Raw genomic sequence first — 19,824 nt, 5'->3', positions numbered from 1 at the left:
TTGACATGATTACTTTTCGAGTGTGAAAGTGTGAACAAACATATAGTTTTTTTCGCTACTCAACCATTTTCAATCAAGCCTCGCTCCTTAAAGGACCCATCTCAGGTAAAAAAGGAAATTAATAAAAGAATCTCATTGCACGTGATGCCTTTTTTTAAAAAGAACTTACTCTTAGTTAAGTCAATTGGGATGAATAATAAAGACAAGACTATACTTAGTAAAACTAATACTATGATTCTATGATGTCCTTCTTCATTTAGAAAAAACACTATATTGCAAAGGTTCAACCTAACAAGGAACACACTTTATAGGGTACCTGTGCATAGAGAAATTAGGTTTGAGCAACTTGATTTCTAGTTGCCTAGAAGCAATTCTCCCTTAAGGTAATCTAATTCATTTCTAATAGTTGGAGGATCTTTCTTGAATTGAGCTATTCAACAAAAACTAAAAGCACTCCGTTTAATAGTTATGCCCTTTTATGTGAAAGCATGAGTTAGCAATAAGGCTTTATTGACAAGGATGTCCCCATAAAAAGGATTTGGCTTATTGAATGCAATAAGAAAGGGATCTTTCTACCTTTATTATCGCACTTTCCATATTAAGCTAGGTAGTTAGGGCTAGTCTCCAATAAAGTGCTTCCACCTTAGCCTATTGGTGGTCCATCCAATATTGTTAGCATTCAGATGGATTCTCACCCTTGGCCTTGAGAAGTGGACACTATCGCCTTGCTCAAGCTTTGGAAACCCCATCAAAATAGAATTCTCATTCTAGGCCATCCTAATTGTGGGTCCTAGTTTGGGGAAAAGGGAAGACCCCATTTTATTTAGAAGGTCTAAAGATTCAATTCAAAAATTAGGTATGTTAGATTAGTTAGCCCGTTGATCTATGATCACCATTCTCTTTGTGATCAACCTAATCTACCATTATCCTTATCTTTTTTTAAGTGTGTCATCAATCTTTAGAAGTAAATTGAGTGTTTTTATCCCTCCCATGCTCATTGACTAAGGCAAATGACTCTAATTTTAAAACAATCAAGTTTTTTAAAGTATTCTTTTGTAATAACAATCTTATTTACTTTTCTAAACTTTTAACTATGACTTTCTTTCTCATCTCTAACTTTTGTATTGCGTAACATTAATTAGTTTAAAAAAGTCAACTTACCAACTTCAAGTGGCTTAAATTATTTAAGTATCATGTGGGTTGGTTAGAAAAATACTTTGCATTAGATTAAAAGTCATTATCTTATAGGTATTTATGAAACTTTCTGAAATCGGTATAATTCAAAATTAACTCAATTAGGCTTCACAAGCTATGGACAAGAGTTCATAATTTTTCTACACTTCTTTACATTGCTTCAAAAATTTCACCTTAACTAAAATATAAGCACGAGGTCCTTGTAGTCTTATAAAAACTTTTGAAATGCTCGAAGAGGCTCAAACGTAGGCATATATTATTATGTAAACAATATGCTTATTTATCATTGTTTGTAAATTCGTTGGGCTTAAGTAGTGTGTGGCAATCCACCAACGCATCCAACATATGATTAAAATGAAAAGCTTCTATGTTGAATATATTAATACTTTAAAGTAAATAATTTTTTAAACCAAATCATAAAGGTATCATTCGAAAATCTTTTTTTTCTTAAAAGCAAAAATAATAATAATAACTCCTTTATAAAATATAGAAATTCGTGTAATTTTATATTTTTTAAAATTATTATAGAAATTTTTTAAAATTTAAGGTGGTATATTTCAATTTTTTTAGAAATTATTACCTTAACAAGGGAGTGTATTGAAACAGCATTTAAACATTTTATTTTTTATTTTTAAAAAAAATTGAAATGATATTATTAAAGAAATTATTTAAAAAAAAATTATGCGCCACGTGGAAAGATGTAATTGGATTGTCACAACATTCTAATGCACTTTGCAGTCAGCCAGACATCAATTCCCATCTCCACCTCTCTGTGATTTCAAATTGAAAATCCAAATACAAAACCCACCATCTTTCACTCTGCTTCACTTCCAGCGCTCTGAGACTTCATCTTCTTCAGATCATCAGACGGCCGTAAACGGAGATCAGAGATGGGCCAAAAGAAGGGCGTCCGTACGATCTCCCAAGCTGCTTTCGACGAGCTGGTGAGAGAGAACATGGAAGACTTAGGCATGGACCCCGCTGAAGCCCTCGAAGACGCCCTGCAAACCCTAACCCTCCAGGGCGTCGACCTCTCCGGTACCCCCACTTTCCATTTGTTTCCGGAGAAAAATAGTTTCTTTGCGACCAAATATAGATGTACTTATGAAATTGCATCCATCTCGCAGGCATTGTCGCGTGTGTTCCTGGAGACGGCAGTGTTGGGGACAATCCAGTGATTCAGTCTCTGGATCGGTTGAAGCAATTGGATTCTGATCGGGGGGGCTTTGGAGAGATGGTGGAGGTGTTTGATAAGCTAACCGAGTTGTGTTCGATTGGGGGATCCGGCAATGCGGCGATTGCGACGAGGAATGGGGGTGTGGAAGTGGTGTGTTCTGTTTGTTCGAAGATTCGGGTGGGGTGTGAAGGTGATTCGGTTCTTGTTTCTGGGTTGACGACAATGGCATCATTGCTTCACGGTATATATAACTATGCACTTTCGTTCATAAGACTATTATCATCAATTCAGTGAATTGATGCTTCTAGTTATTTGATGTTGCTTTAATTACAGATCCATACATTGTTTAAGACTAATGATCACTTAGTTGAAATCGAAAAAGAAAATGAAAAATGAAAACGACAAACGTGATTACATCAATGGCTCACAAAATCTGGCCTTGGAGAAGGGTTGGAATCGGTCCTTCTTTGCAACTAGTGATTTCATTGTTGTTGCCCAATTGATATGTGTACAAGATTATGGGAATAAGATTTTAGGCATCAAAATCTTGAACTTTGTTGTTTGTGATGTATGGTCTGTGATACTGCAAGTTTTATGTAATAATTGTGGCCGTCATTGTATTCCAGTTAGTAGCTCGCAGACTTTGGACTTGGGAAATGGTTAATAATTTTGTTTGGGTGTTGTTTGAGATGTGTATGATATCATATGCAGATGTTCAAAGTACAGAAACATTTCAAAAGATTGGCGGACCAAAAATTGTGGTGGGTGTCCTGAATGATGCCAGTCAAAATGTAGACATCTTGAACAGTGGTTTCTCTGTTGTTGCTGTGGCTGCAACTGGTAATGAGATTCTGAAGGAATCATTCATGGACTTGCAAATTGATGAGCTCATCATCCAAATTATGAAGAGCCATGGTAGAGGCAGAGTCCACAGCATATATGATGCTATATGTGTTCTGTTAACACCTGATGATAATCGTGTCGTGGCTTCCCAAGTAAGTAAATACTTTGTTGAAAGTGTATAGGTTCAATTTTTGTACACTCCACTAATTGCAGCTAGAAATTCAGCATGTTAAGGTAATATGTTGCATGAAGTTAATTGATCTTCTATGCTGATGTTTTCTTGATGAACAAATTGGAGGCTGGGTGAAGTTTGGATCTGAACCCAGGCCATATTTTGAGGCCCAATGACCAAACATGGTACTGATGTATCCATATGCTTGCATTTAAATGCATCTAGACCCTTGGGAATTTTCCTCAAGGTAACTATTTGATGTGTACAAACTCTAGGTTTATGGTTATGCTCGAAGATTTGCCAAAGCTGGAATTGCAGGAGCTCTTGTAGAATCACTTGGCGAAGGGCTTAGTTCACCTAGTCTGGTTTCAGCAAGCATTGCATTAAAGGCTGTTGCTGTCAATGTAAGTTCCTTAAATTTTATGAGATGCCAATTAAAACGAACTGTTTATATATAGAACAGACTATTGTGAGAATGTGATAGGGCGAATGCTTATTTTCAGTAATTTGTTACCATCGAGACTTCTCGTTTACCTTAGAAGCATATAGCAGGGGAATTACTCATACTTCACCTTGGAACTATATCCTTATTTTTAGGACTCAGACGACTAGAATTAATGATACATCAATAAGATAAATGAGGAACCTCTTCTATCAGATACCCATTGATTTATTGAATGATTTGCTGACTCCAGGCCTACTTCTCTATGTAGGATGAAATCTGTAAATCCATTGCTGAAAGTGGAGGTATAGATGCAGTGCTCCGATGCATTGATGACAGTGGTGAACAAGGCAACAAAACTGTAGCCAGAGCTTGCTGTTCTTTGTTATCTAAGGTTTAAACCATTTTTTTTTTGCTATTTTTTAACTATTTCTTTTTTTCAAATCTGAAGCAATTTCAATGGCATATTTCAACAAATCCTAAAAATCTGTACAAAGTACTCATGAGATACTCTTATGGAGTATGCTTTTTTGGATTCTTCAATGTTTATTGGATTCCTTATGAGGAGACGAAGAGAAGAGTTGGAATCTTATGACAACTTGGATTTGAGACAGTTGTAAGATCCCAAATTTATTCTTTTCCTCTGAATTCTTGGCAGCCAATTGTAGCATGTGTGCTAATCTAAATTTTGTTATTGAAGATGGGTATGATTCAGAGAGATTCCAATGAGTAATCTACTGAATTCCCTGTTGTATAAAATGATTTTGTTAAGGATAAGTAAAGGATATGGATTTTCTTTGTATTTTGACGAAAATAAAGAAAAGTTATTGATGTTGATTGCAGATTTAATTACATTTGCAAATTGATGGGTCCCTGTTTTGGGCTTTCTGAATTGCACTCATCTTCTGCATTGACTACTGCACTTCCTGAATTCTCACCACAAATGAGTAGCTGTCTAAAGCTTTGCATTACAGATAGATTTGGCAGTGTTACTCCCTGCTAAAGCATTTAAGCACTTCTTATATTGTTTTATCTAATAGTTGGCAGGAAGCGACGCAAATAAGAGTACTATAGTTGAGAAGGGTGGAATGGATAGGCTAATCAAACTCTCTGCCAGATTTTCTGATGACCCTTCTGTTCTGCAAGAGGTAAATTACCTTAAAGTTTTTATACAAATGAATGTGCTTGATCATCATACTGCCATATTGGATGTTAGCTGCACTCAATTGTAAGATCCTGCTGTGCTAATTGCATCCCCTATTTCTGAATGCATATTAGCTGCTGATATTTCCATGACATTTCACTGGCATATATATATATATATATATATATATATATATACTGGTTATCACATTATCTAATAATGGTGGTTAACAGCAACTTTGTCATAACAGAAAATGCCTAGTTATGTCATATTCAAGTATCCTGGAACCTGATGTGTAATAGTGATTATATTCTTTGGAACATGAAGAGATCGTGGTTATTGAGAAGTTTGCATTATTTTCATTACAATACAGGTTATGCCCATTTTTTGTGTCCTTTCATTGAGATCACCAGACAATGCAGCCCGTGCTGTTGAGGCTGGTGCTGGAGACCTTGCCATCCAGGCCATGCAGAAGTTTCCTGCAGCACAACAGATGCAGAGGAACTCCTGTCTCATGATCCGAAACCTTGTGGTCAGGAACCAAGAAAACAGGCTAGTATTACTGTTACACTATTAAACTGCTATTCATTGTGCAGAAGTTCTTTCCACTATATTTGGTATTTTACAGACACCATAATTTATGCGGAATCACCATTTATTGAACAGAACCCTTTTGCTCAGTAATGGCATTGAGAAGATAATAAGAAAAGCCAAAGAAAACCATGAAAGTTGCAAAGAGGCTGCTAATGACGCACTGAGGGATCTGGGGCTTGACTACAATTCATAGCCCATACCCCAAAAAATTCACCTGTTTTGGATTCATTCTTTTGTTTGCTCAATTTTGTTTCCTAGTTGAGTTGTGCACTGGCAGGGCTATGATATATATATCTCATTTGGTATTTGTGACAAGCTTTATGTAACATATGATCCATAAGGAGGTAATAGATGTTCTCCTGGATGAACTTGGTGTAATTTTATACGTATTTTGTGTTGGAAACATATGGATGCTATGGACCTTTTATCTTCAGGTCATCCACTCGTCATTCTTATCTTCTTACAGTAAACAGACTGGAGTCAACAAAATCACACATCCACTCTTGTCATTTAAAAGTAAACAGACTAAAGTTAAAAACAAGTCACATGAAGGTAAGCCTTCCAACCAATATGTAGAGGACTCGTTCTACTGAAACTTTTTAAAGAGAGAAAATTCATTTTACAAAGGGGTGAATGGTAGTCGTGTGATAAAGATGCAAGCGTGGTTTGATCAAAGAATCCCTGAATCAGAGATCTGCTGATGGACGGATGAACTAGCACACAAAAATTCATTTAATGGTAGTAAAAGCTAAATTGGGCATTCTGCTTTTGGCAATTCAGAGCTTAATCCAAGCCTCAGCTTCACAAACTGTGAAGAAATGAGGAGGCATAATTAAGGATTGAAAAGTATTTAAGCTTTAGAATTAATAGGAGGTGAGCTGAATGAATGGTTTATTAATTCTGGCCATTAGTTAAAATGCACGATACTACATTAGTTATTATCTCCATTAGTTAAAAAGCATGATACCACCCAGCCATCCAACTCACAAAGACCCTCAATATGGAGAAGGAAACTCTCCAATTTCCAACAGAAGCCTTCTGCATGCCTCATGAAACTCAAGAACGGCCAAACAGCACAAATAAACTGTTTGATTATTGAGTGTTAGCACAGTATAATAGTCATGAACATGCAAGGCAATGTATGCACAATAAAGTACCCAATTATCAAAAATGGTGACATTTCTTCAAAATCTTGATGGTTCATATACCATTTTAACAAAAGCATCCCATTGGCTACAACCACGAAAAAAGGTTCAACTTTAGGCTTTAGTATTTGAGGTTTTCTCCAAAATGTTTTTTGGCCTACGATCCTTGGGCCAATAGTGTCAATAATTTGTCTATTAGGCAAAGCAGAGGGATCATTTTTTTTCCCTTTTGGTAAGAATATATCAAAGAAGCAGAGGCTGAAAATTTCCTAACATCTACTCAGCTAATCAGAGCATGTAACACAAAAAACCCTGAAGCAAGGGATTATCTACCAAAGAATGCGCGCATGGAATCTGAAGCATCTGTTTCACTGAGGTGTGGGCAACCTGCATTCCAAAAACCAATTCAGGAAAGTCATTCCCAATATTAAATAATATCATAATATAGTTCCTAGGATTACTCAACACACCTGTTGAATGAGAAAGCTCTATTGGAACATCCTTGAATATGCCTTTCTCTCCTGCTCACGTCTATCAGCAATCTGTAATCAGTTCAATTGTTTAACAACCCATTTGGCATAAGGATATACTACTATAAACTGACTCAGATTAGCTACAATCTACAAACCTTCTTCTTAGCTGCAGCAAGTTCCCTTTTTATCCCCCCTGCAGACAGTTGATTACCAAGTGAGAAACCAGCAAGTTTAAAAAAAGATTAATTTAACAGGCTAACCTGATAACCTGATTCTATAAGAACATACTAACTTAAACCTTGTATGTAGCCTAAAGCAATAATTTGGTCATATGGAACTTATGCATGACCTTCCTCAAGAAACTTTTGTTACTATATTTCACCCAACTTGGAAAATATACAGTAGGATCCCGATTATCATAATCCCTAATGTTTTATCCTTGTCCGTCAAAAACAAATTGAAGATTCATCATTCTACAATCCATCAATCATTTCAATCAACATTGGAGCCAAACCTTATAAAACTGGAAGAAGTAACTATGTTAAATTAACTAACCATCATTTGGCTCTAGTTCCAGCGCCTTCTTGAAACTTTCTGCTGCAGCATCTATGTCATTAAGTGCCATGTATGCCTGAAAGATCAACAGAAGCAGAATCATCAGGGCCAGAAATTACTCTTCTACTACTTGATAGGACACAAAATACAATCCAATAAATTTGCATTGGAATGTGAGCTATCCACACTGAAGAGTAATCATAGTTCAATATTTAAGAAACACTAAACAAAATCACAGCCAAGCACAGAACAAAGAGAAACAATAATGAATAGATAAATGCATTTCTGTCCCTCTAAGAATGTACAACACAAAACATGAGATCATAAAGCAACTCCTGACATTCCCAAAAAAAATATGAAAAATAATAAGTAAAAATGAAAAGGTCTACAAGTTGATAACATAATGCTCAGAAAGTGGAAGAACAAAACAAAATGTTTACTACTATCATCAGAGAAAAAAAAAATGAAGTGGCAACATGTCATTGTGTTTAAAAAAGCCACTATCATATATGATAAAAATTGCCATTTTAACTCATAATTGTGTAAACATATGAGAAATGAAAGTTAATCAGTCTATAATTTTTTATTTTTTTTATTTTTTATCAGGATTAGTCTATCAATTTCGAATTTTTTTTAAGTTGATATTTATTAGTAGTCAGAAAATTGGAATAACATGTAATAGAATACAAATATTTTAAAAAATGAGACTAACTTTTTAATTTTTAAATACGAAAAATTTAAAAATTATAATTCATTTTAGTTAACATAAGAAGACCGATCGCTGAAAATTACATTTATGACATTTTATTATATATAATAAGAAAAAAAAATATTTTATAAATCAAAATGCCACATAAGCAAAAAAATTAATTTTATAAAAATAAAATACCACATAAGCATACAAGTTATTGATAATTAATTAAACTACTCATACATGAAACCCAAAAACCATAACTTTTCTTTTTATTGGTCTTCTCAAAAACTCTACTCTATTCTAATTCCAATTTTCAACACCTCACATGCAACTTTACCCTTTTTAAAATTCTTATCTATTTTTACTTGATCGTTTACATCAAATCACTTATTTTCTACTATGTTTTATTTTTTGGGCTTAATCAATATATTTTTGAAATTATGTTCTTTTCATTTTTATTTTTTTTGTTCTGATTTTGTTTTTAGTTAGTTACTTTTAATTTTTTTAATTATTTGATGATAACATTGAGAAATTAAATCATGCAACCCTTACTCTTTCATATTTATATTGATGAGAATGAAGAACAATATGATAAAAGATAATTTTCCTTTTTTGCCCCTTGTTTTTTAGGTGGCCAAATAAAAGGTGATTTTCTTCCTAAGAAACTTCTACAAAACTAAACCATTGTAAAAAAAGATGATACAAGTTTTTCAAAAACTTTAAATAAAAAAAAACAATTAATACACCAAAAGATTACGTTTATTTGATTAGAATAACTAAAGAATAGTTTGATTGAAAAAAGGAAAAGAAGTAAAAGAAAAAAGATGCCTAAGTGAAAAACGATGTGCATATATCATTTCCACATGTACAGCACCACCAAATCAGTTATTTTTGCAGTAATACCAAGTCAATTATTTTTTTAAACTTTAGAAAAATGTTAAAATAAGGGTACTTTAGTTATTATCTTTAAAAAATATTAAGTAGTCTCTTTATATCAAATAAAATGCATTTTAATCTTCTTTGGTTGTAAAAGCAAAAAAGTTGGTCTCATTTTTTGAAATATTTTTATTCTATTACACCTTATCCCAATTTTCCCATTAGCATTAACCTACCATTCTCTCAAAAAAAACATTAACTATGATTTAAATTTTTTTCCTTTTGTACACTACCAAGGCAATCCTATTTTTCCATTTCTTTTTCTGTCTCAAATCTGACACCAAATCTAATTAGTTTTTGGAGCAAAAATCAGTCTCTGCAAGTGACATAAAATCAACTATGAAGATTGGAGTAAAATCCCCATTGACATCCATTCAATAAATCGTGAAGTGATTAAACTACTACCTATTCTGCTATTTTAAAAGCATGGGCATTACTTAATTTCTACAACCCAGAAGACCAAAGAGAAGCAACACATGAAAGCATCAAATAAGAAAAGTCATGCAAGAATTACTAATTACTAAAGTAACAAGGGCAAGCAATGCACCCTTTTGGAGCAACAAGGAAGGGTGACTAGTTGGTTGATGATGTAAGCACTCAAGCTCAGAAATAAATTACATGACAAGGACACTCATGGCATGTAGGAATAAGTGAAACCCAACCCATCAAGTTTGTGCCATGCAATGACCCCATGGCTCAGTCCCTGGCCTATTGGCTTGAAACAGGTCTAAGCAAAGAATGCCAAGATCACTGTCTTTCATTATGGGTTGAAGCTTACACCAGTACCCTTTGCATTAGACACCTACCTAGTGCCTTATTCAAACATTCAGGAAACTAAGTGCATACCTAATATAAGAACCATGTATGTACTCCTGTAAACAACAATCAGAGCAAGAAACCTCTGGTATTGACGCCTATATGGAACCAAAAAAGCATGCACCTAGTACCATATGCTAAACCCAACAATTCCGAGGTTCCTAACTCACTACTTGTGAAGGTTTTGGATCTATGGAAACTATAGGAAATTGCACATATATACATTTGAAATGCATATTAGAAATTAACAAGAAAAAAAAATGTGCAGGTAGATAGACTTAACCATTCACAGAAGAATTCTCAAGCATAGCAGCATCACAGAGCAGAAAAAATGTAAAAAGGAGAAAGCTAACAGGATGCATATGAGCAAGTCCATCAAAAGGAGAAAAGAAGGATGCACATGCGTGCTGACCAGCTAAGATCACAAACAAGTGAAGCTCCTATCCTCCTAGTGATTGAAATCCTTATCACTTGATTGATACAAACCTGGCCTTGGCGATATAAAGCTTTCACATTGTTCTCCTCATCACGCATTGCAAAGTCTGTGTCCAACAAGGCTCCTTTCAAATCTCCTAATTTCAGTTTACAAGCCTACAGCAGCATACCATAAATTAATTTGAAAGACAAAAAGAAAGGATTATTGGAAAGAATACGAGATTCTGCACAAATTTACAAGTAGATGGGCCTAGAATATAGAAAACTGCAGCATCCAAAAAGAAAAAGGAAGTGAAAATGCTTTGGAATCAGATTATCAAAAACAATCATATCAAACTTTGACACAACATAAAAAACAGTCGGGGAGATCCATTTTGAGGCGACCTACACCAAAAAACATATTCCATATGTAAAGTAGCACATTAAGAACTCAAACCCAAAATTTTTAATATATGGTGGTGATAGTTTAAATCTCAGCAAGATATTTGGTTCCAGTTTGAGCTAAGTGTGAACTATGGAACCAGGCCAAGCTCCTCAATCATTGTGCATCATATAGCCCAATTTTTATTGTTTCAAGAGAAATAACCAAAATGACATATTTGTGTAGCATACAGAAAATATTCATAAATCAGGATTTTAACTCCAATGGCTAAAAACCAAAAATTCATACAAACCTAATGAAAGGTTAACAAAACGATATCCCATAGATAACATGATACACACACACACACAAATAAATAGTTACAAAAAACCTATGCAGACGTAAGCAAAGGCCACACCAGGATAAAATCTGGACTCAAATTTTAAACTTCAGCTCAGGCAGCTACCTGAACTCAAATTAAAGTTTTGGCTCTGCCACCCCAGTTCAGCCTGCCCATATTTCAAGTTGATCAGACTGATTTCACTGCAGGCCAACCAAGCTCAATTTGCCCCCTTCCCAAAGCTAGCAATCAGGCAGGATACAATTGAGATGGATTTAGCCTGGGCTAGATTGCATAGCCCAATTACAACCATATTGGGATATGTAACTTGATCCATACCTTCTTGGGTGTTCCAGCCAGCCCACAAATCCAGTTTTAAAAAGAAAACTATAATATAGGTAAATAAAATAATAATGGTATTACTACAATGATATCTATAGTTTGATAAAATCTAACTGTAATTAATTGACAGTATCATGTAAAATCTGGGTTTTGATTGGAAAAGCCTAACCTGGACCCAACCCGCTTATCTTTGGGTTGGCTTGGTGTTGAGCCAGAATTGTTTTCAGGTCTACAAAACACCCACAGCAACATAATTACTTTAGGCAGGTTGGTGGGCTTGGGTTAAATTTTGCCAGCTTTCCCTTCCTGTGGTTAATTAAGAATGGCATGGACTAGCATCAAATTTTGCATCAAAATGAGTCCAACATGTTATAAAATCTAACAGCTATGATTTACAATGTGGACCCATTGCACATCAATTTTTTCATTGAAAATGGCTCACTGGTAGATTTAGACAATGCAGCACCATTGGTTGAAAAATTCCTGGCTTCTCCTTCCCCGAAATTGGGGAACTTTATGATATTTTCATTATGCAACTTGCTATATAAAACGAAAGGAAATTCTTGAAATATATAACCATATATCTTGCTCCTCTTAACATCCACTGAGATCAAAAGATCATGAAAGTATGCAATACTAAATCGCATGTGTGTATAACCCCCCCTTCTCTCTCTCTCTCTCTCTCTCTGGGGAGTTTGCTTTTGATACCCCTTTTTTTCTAAGCAAGGTTCCCATCGCACTCAACATATGAGACCCTCTCTCTCTCTCTCTCTCTCTCTCTCTCTCTCTCTCTGTAGGGTCTGCTTTTGATACTCCAATTTTCTAATCAAGGTTCCTATTGCACTGAATAGATGAGGATATGCTTTAAATTTCTGAGCCCCTCCAATCATGCAGACAGTCCTCAGATCCAACAAACCAAACCAACCACACTTCAGAAAGTTAAAAGAGATTTTTCATTCATTGCCATAGTCAATGAAAAATCAGCTCTTGCAGTTCACAAATTTCTATTAACAGCATTCTTTCAGAATATCCCTCTATGGACAAAAGATAATGAAACAAATGGATTTTTGTTAGTGTACATTTTGAATCAAGGTAAAGATTAAGAAAAACCCATCAATTCAGAAAATGACTGCATCTTGAAGAAAAACACGCTGGCCAATGTTTGAACAGAGGAAACATGTTAAACCTTATGATCATATTGGCTCTGAATTACTCCAACTACATCTAAAGAATAAGCCAGCTTAACCAACAACACACCAATGTTTCTGTACAGTTGAGAGAAAATTAGTGCACAAAATGTGCTCATATTTAAACTTCACAGAAAACTCAAGAGAGAATATAGTACAAAAAACTATAAGTTAGATAAAAGTTGATAATGGAATAGGCCAAATGCTCATGGATAAGACAAGCAAAGAATGCACAGAGAAAGGACCAAAAGAATGCCAAGGTTTCTTGACTAACCAGACTCTAATTCTCTTAAACACATATATTTACTATCATACAAGCATATTAATACTTGACAACCATATAGATTTCAAGAATTATTTCCATAGCATGTTAGACCTTGATGTCATGCTCAGATAGTGAACTACATGTCCAAAGTACTATAGCCAAATAGCTAATAACATCCATCCAACATGAAAATAAGAACTTACAGAACTGTTTGTAAATATCAGTGACTTTGTTTTTCTCAAACATGAGCTCTTCTCTGCAGAGTGACAGGGAAAAATAAAAACCACAAATCAGTCACAGCAGAGGCACAATTAGTTGGTATCACGAGAGAGAAAAACCAAAAACATGTTATGACAGAAAACGCGTGGCACACCTTCATCAATCCCTTCTTTCTCCCAGCATATATCCAAATAGCGTAAAGCCTTCCGATATTTCCTGAGTGCCATTTTATAGTCTTGCTTCTGCAAACATTGATAACAAAAATTTCATCAATGCAGTACACTAAACAAGGAGAAACAATCAAGTACCCAAAAAAGAAAAGACAAGAAAGAAGAAAAGATAGAGGAAAACAACAATATCAAGCGAATTTAGGGGGAAATAGGGGAAAGGAAACCAGGAAACCAGGAAACCGGAAAAAATCCTTGGAGTTTGTAAATTCCTTTTCTTTTACAAAGAATTTGAAACCTCCAATTGCTTCAAAAGTATGAGAGCCATGAATTTGCACCCATTACCTTGAAATGTTCATTCCCAAAAGCCTTCACAGAATCTACGGCATTTGTCCACCAAGAGAGGTCATTAGGATTCTCATCAAGGTCTGCTGGCCAATCAGGATAAGTATCACCATCTTTGAAAAAATTAGAAACCCCATCATCAACTCCCTCAGGAATTTCTCCACAATCCGCAATGAGGACATTGGCTGTGGGACAATCATTATCACCAGTAGTGACATGCTCAATTGAACGAACAACTCCCATTCCTTTAACTACCTTCCCAAATACAACATGTTTACCATCTAGATGAGAAGTGCGAGTTGTTGTGATGAAGAATTGAGACCCATTTGTGTTAGCACCACTATTGGCCATTGATAGCATTCCTTTCCTTTCATGCTTCAATTCAAAATTCTCGTCTTCAAATTTCAGACCATAGATGGATTCACCACCAGTACCATTCCCAGCAGAAATATCTCCACCTTGTATCATAAACCCTCTAATAACACGATGAAAACAAACTCCCTGAAATGGATATAATTAAACATTAGCAACTTATTGGGGAAGATTGTACTCTTAAATTAGTCATCCCAGAGGTAGACAAAACTGAAGCCACACAAATGAGTAAGTGCTTTGCAATAAATGGCTTCCAATGTTCTTCAAAGAGCTGACAGAGTAAAGGAAATAGAGCATGTGAACTTTCTATAACAGTCAAAAAAGTCAACAAAAAACCATACTTCATCACAATACATGACTGATAAAAAGGAGAACACGACCACTTATATTTTATAAAAGAAGAGAAAAATCAATCTAAAACCTCAGATTCCGTGCCATTCAGAGACTTTCTGCACTCTTGTACTAGATAAAAAGGTGAAATACTCTGGATTGCCATCAGATGACCTCAATATCATTTCAGATCAAGTTAGACAAGGTTAAGAAATTAATATCAATTCCTAGACACATTTTTTATATAAGAAATGGGCTATATTGATACTGTTGATAGAGAAAAGTAGGAAGAAATGATTAAATAAACGCTCATTAGAAAAACAACCCAAAAACAAAACACTCAGAAGGAAAGAAAGTTTTCCTATGAAACACCGTAAAGCAAACAAACCAGCCTCCCAGTTGGACAACCAACTAGCACAGTTGTAGGAAGCTTCATAACACCATGAGGGACAAGGGATCCCCACCACCATCCAAGACCAGGGGATCACAAGTCACCTCAGAAATTCACCATTAGTCTCTAAACGCTTAGCCATTGCACTGCAGTGTTTTTTAAACATTTAAGCAGGCTTTAACCATAACTTCAATATCCAACCATAATAATATGATTTCCAAATGACCAACATAACATGTGTTCCATGTTACCCAATTGGCCCAGAATTTCCAAAAACCAACATCGAAATTAACCTATAACCTTCTCTCAGAACAAGATCCATACCAAGTCAATAGATTCAGTACTAAATGAAAAAAATGAGACCAGAACAATCAAATGGTCCTTCAACTAATGCATTGTATTTCACACACTAATAATCATGTCCATCAAGTGTGGAGTGAAAAACTCCTGCTCAGAGATGGAACATCTTAAGCAATTTCCAATGTTTCATAGAGGTAGTTCATCTAAACATAGGGATGGCAATTCATATCAGGCTCATGTTTTGTCAAGCAAGAATATTCTGAATCTGCTTAACCTGAAACCAGCCCTTAATAATAATCCTTATTACATAAGGGACATCACACAACTTGTATAATCCATATAACAAACAAGTTGGATTGGGTTGGGTGGTTGTTCCTAAGTTGGTTTGTATTTGTTAACTTATGTGTTTAGTTATGATTGCAACAACATGACACATTAATCAAATAGGTCATATATGGGCTGGATTGTATTGGTGCCAACATAAAACAATCATTAAAAGGTTAAAACAAGTAAAACAGGCTACCTCCAACCAGAATACACCCATTTGATAAATAGGCCAGGCAAGAATACAAAATTGTAACATGAACACAATTAGATTCAAGTCAATCCAACTAATTTTGTGCTCTTTTCAAGTCATATTGCTGAGTGATTGAGAATTGTCAGTCCTATCTATACACAGAAAGTGCCTAGAAATTCTTGTCATTTCATATCAAAAGAAATTTTCATTGTGATGAACCATAATCAGGCTTTCCTGAGATGCATGCATCTTTACAAACTCCTCGAATCAAAACGTAGTTCTAGCATTTGAAACTTAAAATTTGAATTGTTACCGTTCTTATTTGTTTCTGCAGAAAACAATGTCAAAAAGAGAAACGTGTCTGTGGTGTTTGACGAGGAGGTACTTCATTGAGACTGCGATATTACTAAGAAGTTATATCACCAATGTATTTAGTTAATGTGAGATAAATGAAGCTGGTTTCCAACCTGTTTTCTGGAAATAAATGCCCCCAACATGGAAAAGGAAATCACTTCCCACCATTCCAAAGAAGCTTCAGAACTGTCATCAACAAAGTTTTGGTTGCAGAAGTGAGAATTCCTCTTTCAAAAAAAAAAAAAAAAAAAAACCTGAAAATTCTGAAAACATGTTTGATAACACATCTTCAAAAACTGTTTATGGAAAATTTTCTAGAAAAACAGTTAAGTCTTAGAAACATGAAAATATTTCTTTCCACGTTTTCAAGATGCAACCACTAACTACTGAAACAATACAAAAACAAATTCGTCCATTGTTTCAATTTCAATAACAAAAATGTTGAAAGAAATAATATAACTATAGATAACTTAATAATACAACTTAAAGTTTAAAGAAATCAATTTTTCTAAATGCAAAATAATTATGTGTCAGCATTGCCAAAAAGCTCTCAACTTCTCTTGAACCCTTTACCACAACCATCAACTCTTCCTTTCTCGTTTCTCTCTCAAAAGTTCATTATTTAACCTTAATAAGTGTAATTATGTGAAATTTGGTAGTTTAAAAGAAAATTTAAGTCGGTCTAACCAAACAATCTCAATACTTAAAAGTAAGAACCAATTAATAAGTTTTAAGTCATGAAATTCTGTAAAATTAAGATCAAATCCCTGTTAGTCATTGAGCTTCTCACTTTCACCAAATGCTACCTACCTCTGCAGCTTACTCTGAAAGAATTGACCTACAACAATCATAAAACTATTTCTCATAACCCAGGAAATCAAATAGCCTCCGAAGCAAAATCAGGTATCAAAACATATGTCATGGTTACACTCTCAAGTTTCTAAACAACCTCAATCCAGAAAAGAAAGAACATGTAGCAAAAAGGGAAAAATAAAAAATCCAATACGCATTAATCATTTAACCCATATGCAATTAAAACCCAATATGACCATACCCGGTGTTGCCTATCCTAAAACCCCAGAATCCCATTTCGTAAACTAATATATATATATATATATATATATATATATATATATATATATGGAATCAAATGTTTTATCCATCAGTACTCCTCAGATAAGAAATCGCTCTTAAAACTAACGCAATCAAGTTAACAGATAAATAAATGACAAGCAAAAGAAATGATGTATCACAACTGCCAGAATCGAATCAAGAATCAAGCATCAGTACAGACACCGAAAAGACAATCATGCCCTAGAAATCCATGATAAATAAATCACAAAAAATAAAACCCCAAGATTCTTCCAGAAATGAAGGACACAAGAGTCTTTTCAGTAAAAGAAGAATAACTAGAGAGAGAAAGAGTGTGTGTATGTGGTGGGTGAGGGACCTTGTAGTGAAGAGGGACACCAGTGTTGGGACCAATGCCCTTTTCGCCAGTACAGAGAGCCCTGAAATTCTCGGCCGTCCTCGGAACGATGTCGTTGTAAAGCTCCACCACTACTCTCCCTTCCAGCTCTTCCCCTATGCTTATGTCAAGATAGCATCTTGGCCTCCCCATCTCTCTCGCTACAACTTTCTCCCTCAAGGGCCTTCTCTCTACACAGATTCGGAAATGGAGGAGAAAGACAAACAGTGAAAAACCCTAGTCCCGCTTTTTATTTGCAACGCCTCATTATTCAAACGCCTCCCTTCTCTCCTCCGCCTTTTATTTCTTCCGCTAATCTGCGCCGCATACGATGTACGGTGTTTTTTCTCAGATGCCCCTGAGTCTTACTGTATTTCGATTTTGGCCCCTCCTGTGCATGTATTCGTGCTTTCCGAATTCGGGAGTTGTATTTTGCTAGGGCCTAGGGGTTTCGGAAATCACTAATGAGGACGTTTTTAAAAGTACGTGTTTGGATTGACCTTTTGTCGTTGATCCATGTTCTAGGTTCTTCTATGTGAGGTATCCGACCTCATGATTTTTCAATTATTTAAATTTGTCTTCGTCTCTTAATTTTAATATGAATTTTAAAATTATTTAGTTTTTTTACATATATGAGAAAAAAACTGAAATGATTTTTAAAATTCACATAAAATAAATTACTAATTTTAATTTTTTTTTTCTTCGTTTTTTTTTTTTTATTTTCTCTCAAAATTTTCAAGAATCCAACCTAACATAAATTATTCTCCTTAAAATAATATTTTAATAACAATATTATAAATTTTTTAAGTTAAAAATACTTCCTAAAATTATTATCAAACTATTTTTAGCGCTTTAAACTATAAAAATTCATATTAATTTATAGGAATAGAAGGTAAATTATTCATTTTTATATAAGATTTTTAGTATTTTATAATAAAGTTGATTAGATAAGATAATATGTATATCTTATGATATTATTTTTAATGAATATAATATTTTTTATATTAGATTATATGAAAATAATATTTATAAATCTTTCTTTTGTTTAATATTATTTTTTATAATTTATAATTTACTCCACAATTTTAGATTTATTTGTTAATAATTTCATGAGTAAAATATTTAAAATTTATAAATAAAAATATTATCCTATGTGATTAAATATATAAATATATTTTGTATATAATAAATATTATAATATTTTAGTATTATTTCGAATTGTATTATCATGCCAATTAATTTTATTTACCCCTTCTTCATATTATTTTTGTGTACATCAACTTTTCTTCAAATTAAGGGGGATATTTAATAAAATTCTAAATTTATGTCAATTGGATATATTTAATAAAAACCTCACACTAACCCTTATTATACATGTACTTTTAAAATTATTTTTTAATTAAAATCATAAATTTTAATCAAAAGAAATTAAGAAAATATATAGGAGGAATAAATTTATGATTGTACATCTCATGTCTAAATTTAAGTTTATTATACAGTAAAAGATCAATCCCATGTTTTCTCCAATATGGGTAAGGGGATCAACTATCATGTCTCATTACTAGGGATACCATTTATTATACTCCCTCAATCAATTATTACCTTAGAAAATGTAAAATTATTTGAGATATAAAAAGTCAATTTAGGGTTTAAAATAACAATAAGTAATGGTAGGAGTAGGAAGCGTACAAAAGGTGATCACTAATCAAACGATTTATTAGTATAAAAAAATAAGACTAATCACAGCGTTTCATATGTATAGTTTGATATCATCGTTTTATATTTTATTTTTTATATCTTAGTCTTATTTATTTATAACTTAATCTCGTAAAAAAAATAACCATTAGTCAAAGGTCTCGTTATTGTATTGTCTCGATACTTATAAAAAAGCGGGATCAATACAATATATCACCCATATAATATGATTCTATTACCTTGTATTTTAACATTCATTTTTTGTATTTTGGTGGTATTTATTTATAGACTTTGCCATATATTTTCAACTAGCAAGGATACAACTTCAATAAGCATCTTATCCGCCACCCTAGGATTTTCCTTAATCAAAATACAAGGTTTGGCATGCAAAGAAGGAAAAAGGAAGGAGCAGATCTGCAAATACAAGAAACCCACAAGAGAGTGATGGAGACTGGTGAGTTGGGTGACAGTTGGCAGAGAGTGTAGTGAGATGAGGACGAAGATAAGACATAGGTTTCTCCATTTTGTACGTAAAATCATGGAGATATGTT

General features: G+C 34.0%; 2 protein-coding genes across 4 annotated transcripts; one reads left to right on the top strand and one right to left on the bottom strand.

The window, feature by feature from the left end:
- The first annotated feature begins 1,970 nt into the window (after positions 1-1,970).
- Positions 1,971-5,999, top strand: LOC117911126 (armadillo repeat-containing protein 6). The gene is made up of 8 exons (XM_034825329.1): positions 1,971-2,232; positions 2,322-2,612; positions 3,083-3,366; positions 3,662-3,790; positions 4,100-4,222; positions 4,869-4,976; positions 5,346-5,524; positions 5,639-5,999. The coding sequence occupies exons 1-8, from the start codon at positions 2,085-2,087 to the stop codon at positions 5,757-5,759; spliced, it is 1,383 nt and encodes a 460-aa protein (XP_034681220.1). The 5' UTR covers positions 1,971-2,084; the 3' UTR covers positions 5,760-5,999.
- Positions 6,000-6,710: 711 nt separating this feature from the next.
- On the bottom strand, positions 6,711-17,924 carry LOC117911128 (peptidyl-prolyl cis-trans isomerase CYP40). 3 transcript variants are annotated; one of them, XM_034825331.1, is made up of 10 exons: positions 16,921-17,117; positions 16,224-16,296; positions 13,847-14,347; positions 13,489-13,576; positions 13,319-13,371; positions 10,672-10,776; positions 7,740-7,815; positions 7,340-7,377; positions 7,182-7,253; positions 6,711-7,098 (listed from the first exon to the last, which is right to left on the bottom strand). In XM_034825331.1, the coding sequence occupies exons 1-9, from the start codon at positions 16,974-16,976 to the stop codon at positions 7,200-7,202; spliced, it is 1,044 nt and encodes a 347-aa protein (XP_034681222.1). In that variant the 5' UTR covers positions 16,977-17,117; the 3' UTR covers positions 6,711-7,098; positions 7,182-7,199. The 3 variants fall into 3 exon arrangements, 2 of the variants coding, with proteins under 2 accessions (XP_034681222.1, XP_034681221.1); XM_034825330.1 differs by lacking the exons at positions 16,224-16,296; positions 16,921-17,117 and adding an exon at positions 17,561-17,904; XR_004650839.1 differs by lacking the exons at positions 6,711-7,098; positions 7,182-7,253; positions 7,340-7,377; ... (1 more) ...; positions 16,224-16,296; positions 16,921-17,117 and adding exons at positions 11,833-11,969; positions 17,561-17,924 and having other exon boundaries at positions 10,690-10,776.
- Between the last annotated feature and the right edge of the window lie 1,900 nt (positions 17,925-19,824).

The sequence above is a fragment of the Vitis riparia genome, chromosome 3 (assembly GCF_004353265.1).
Source record: "Vitis riparia cultivar Riparia Gloire de Montpellier isolate 1030 chromosome 3, EGFV_Vit.rip_1.0, whole genome shotgun sequence".
In the NCBI taxonomy this organism is placed as follows: Eukaryota; Viridiplantae; Streptophyta; class Magnoliopsida; order Vitales; family Vitaceae; genus Vitis; species Vitis riparia.
This window is presented reverse-complemented; position numbering and strand designations above follow the sequence as displayed.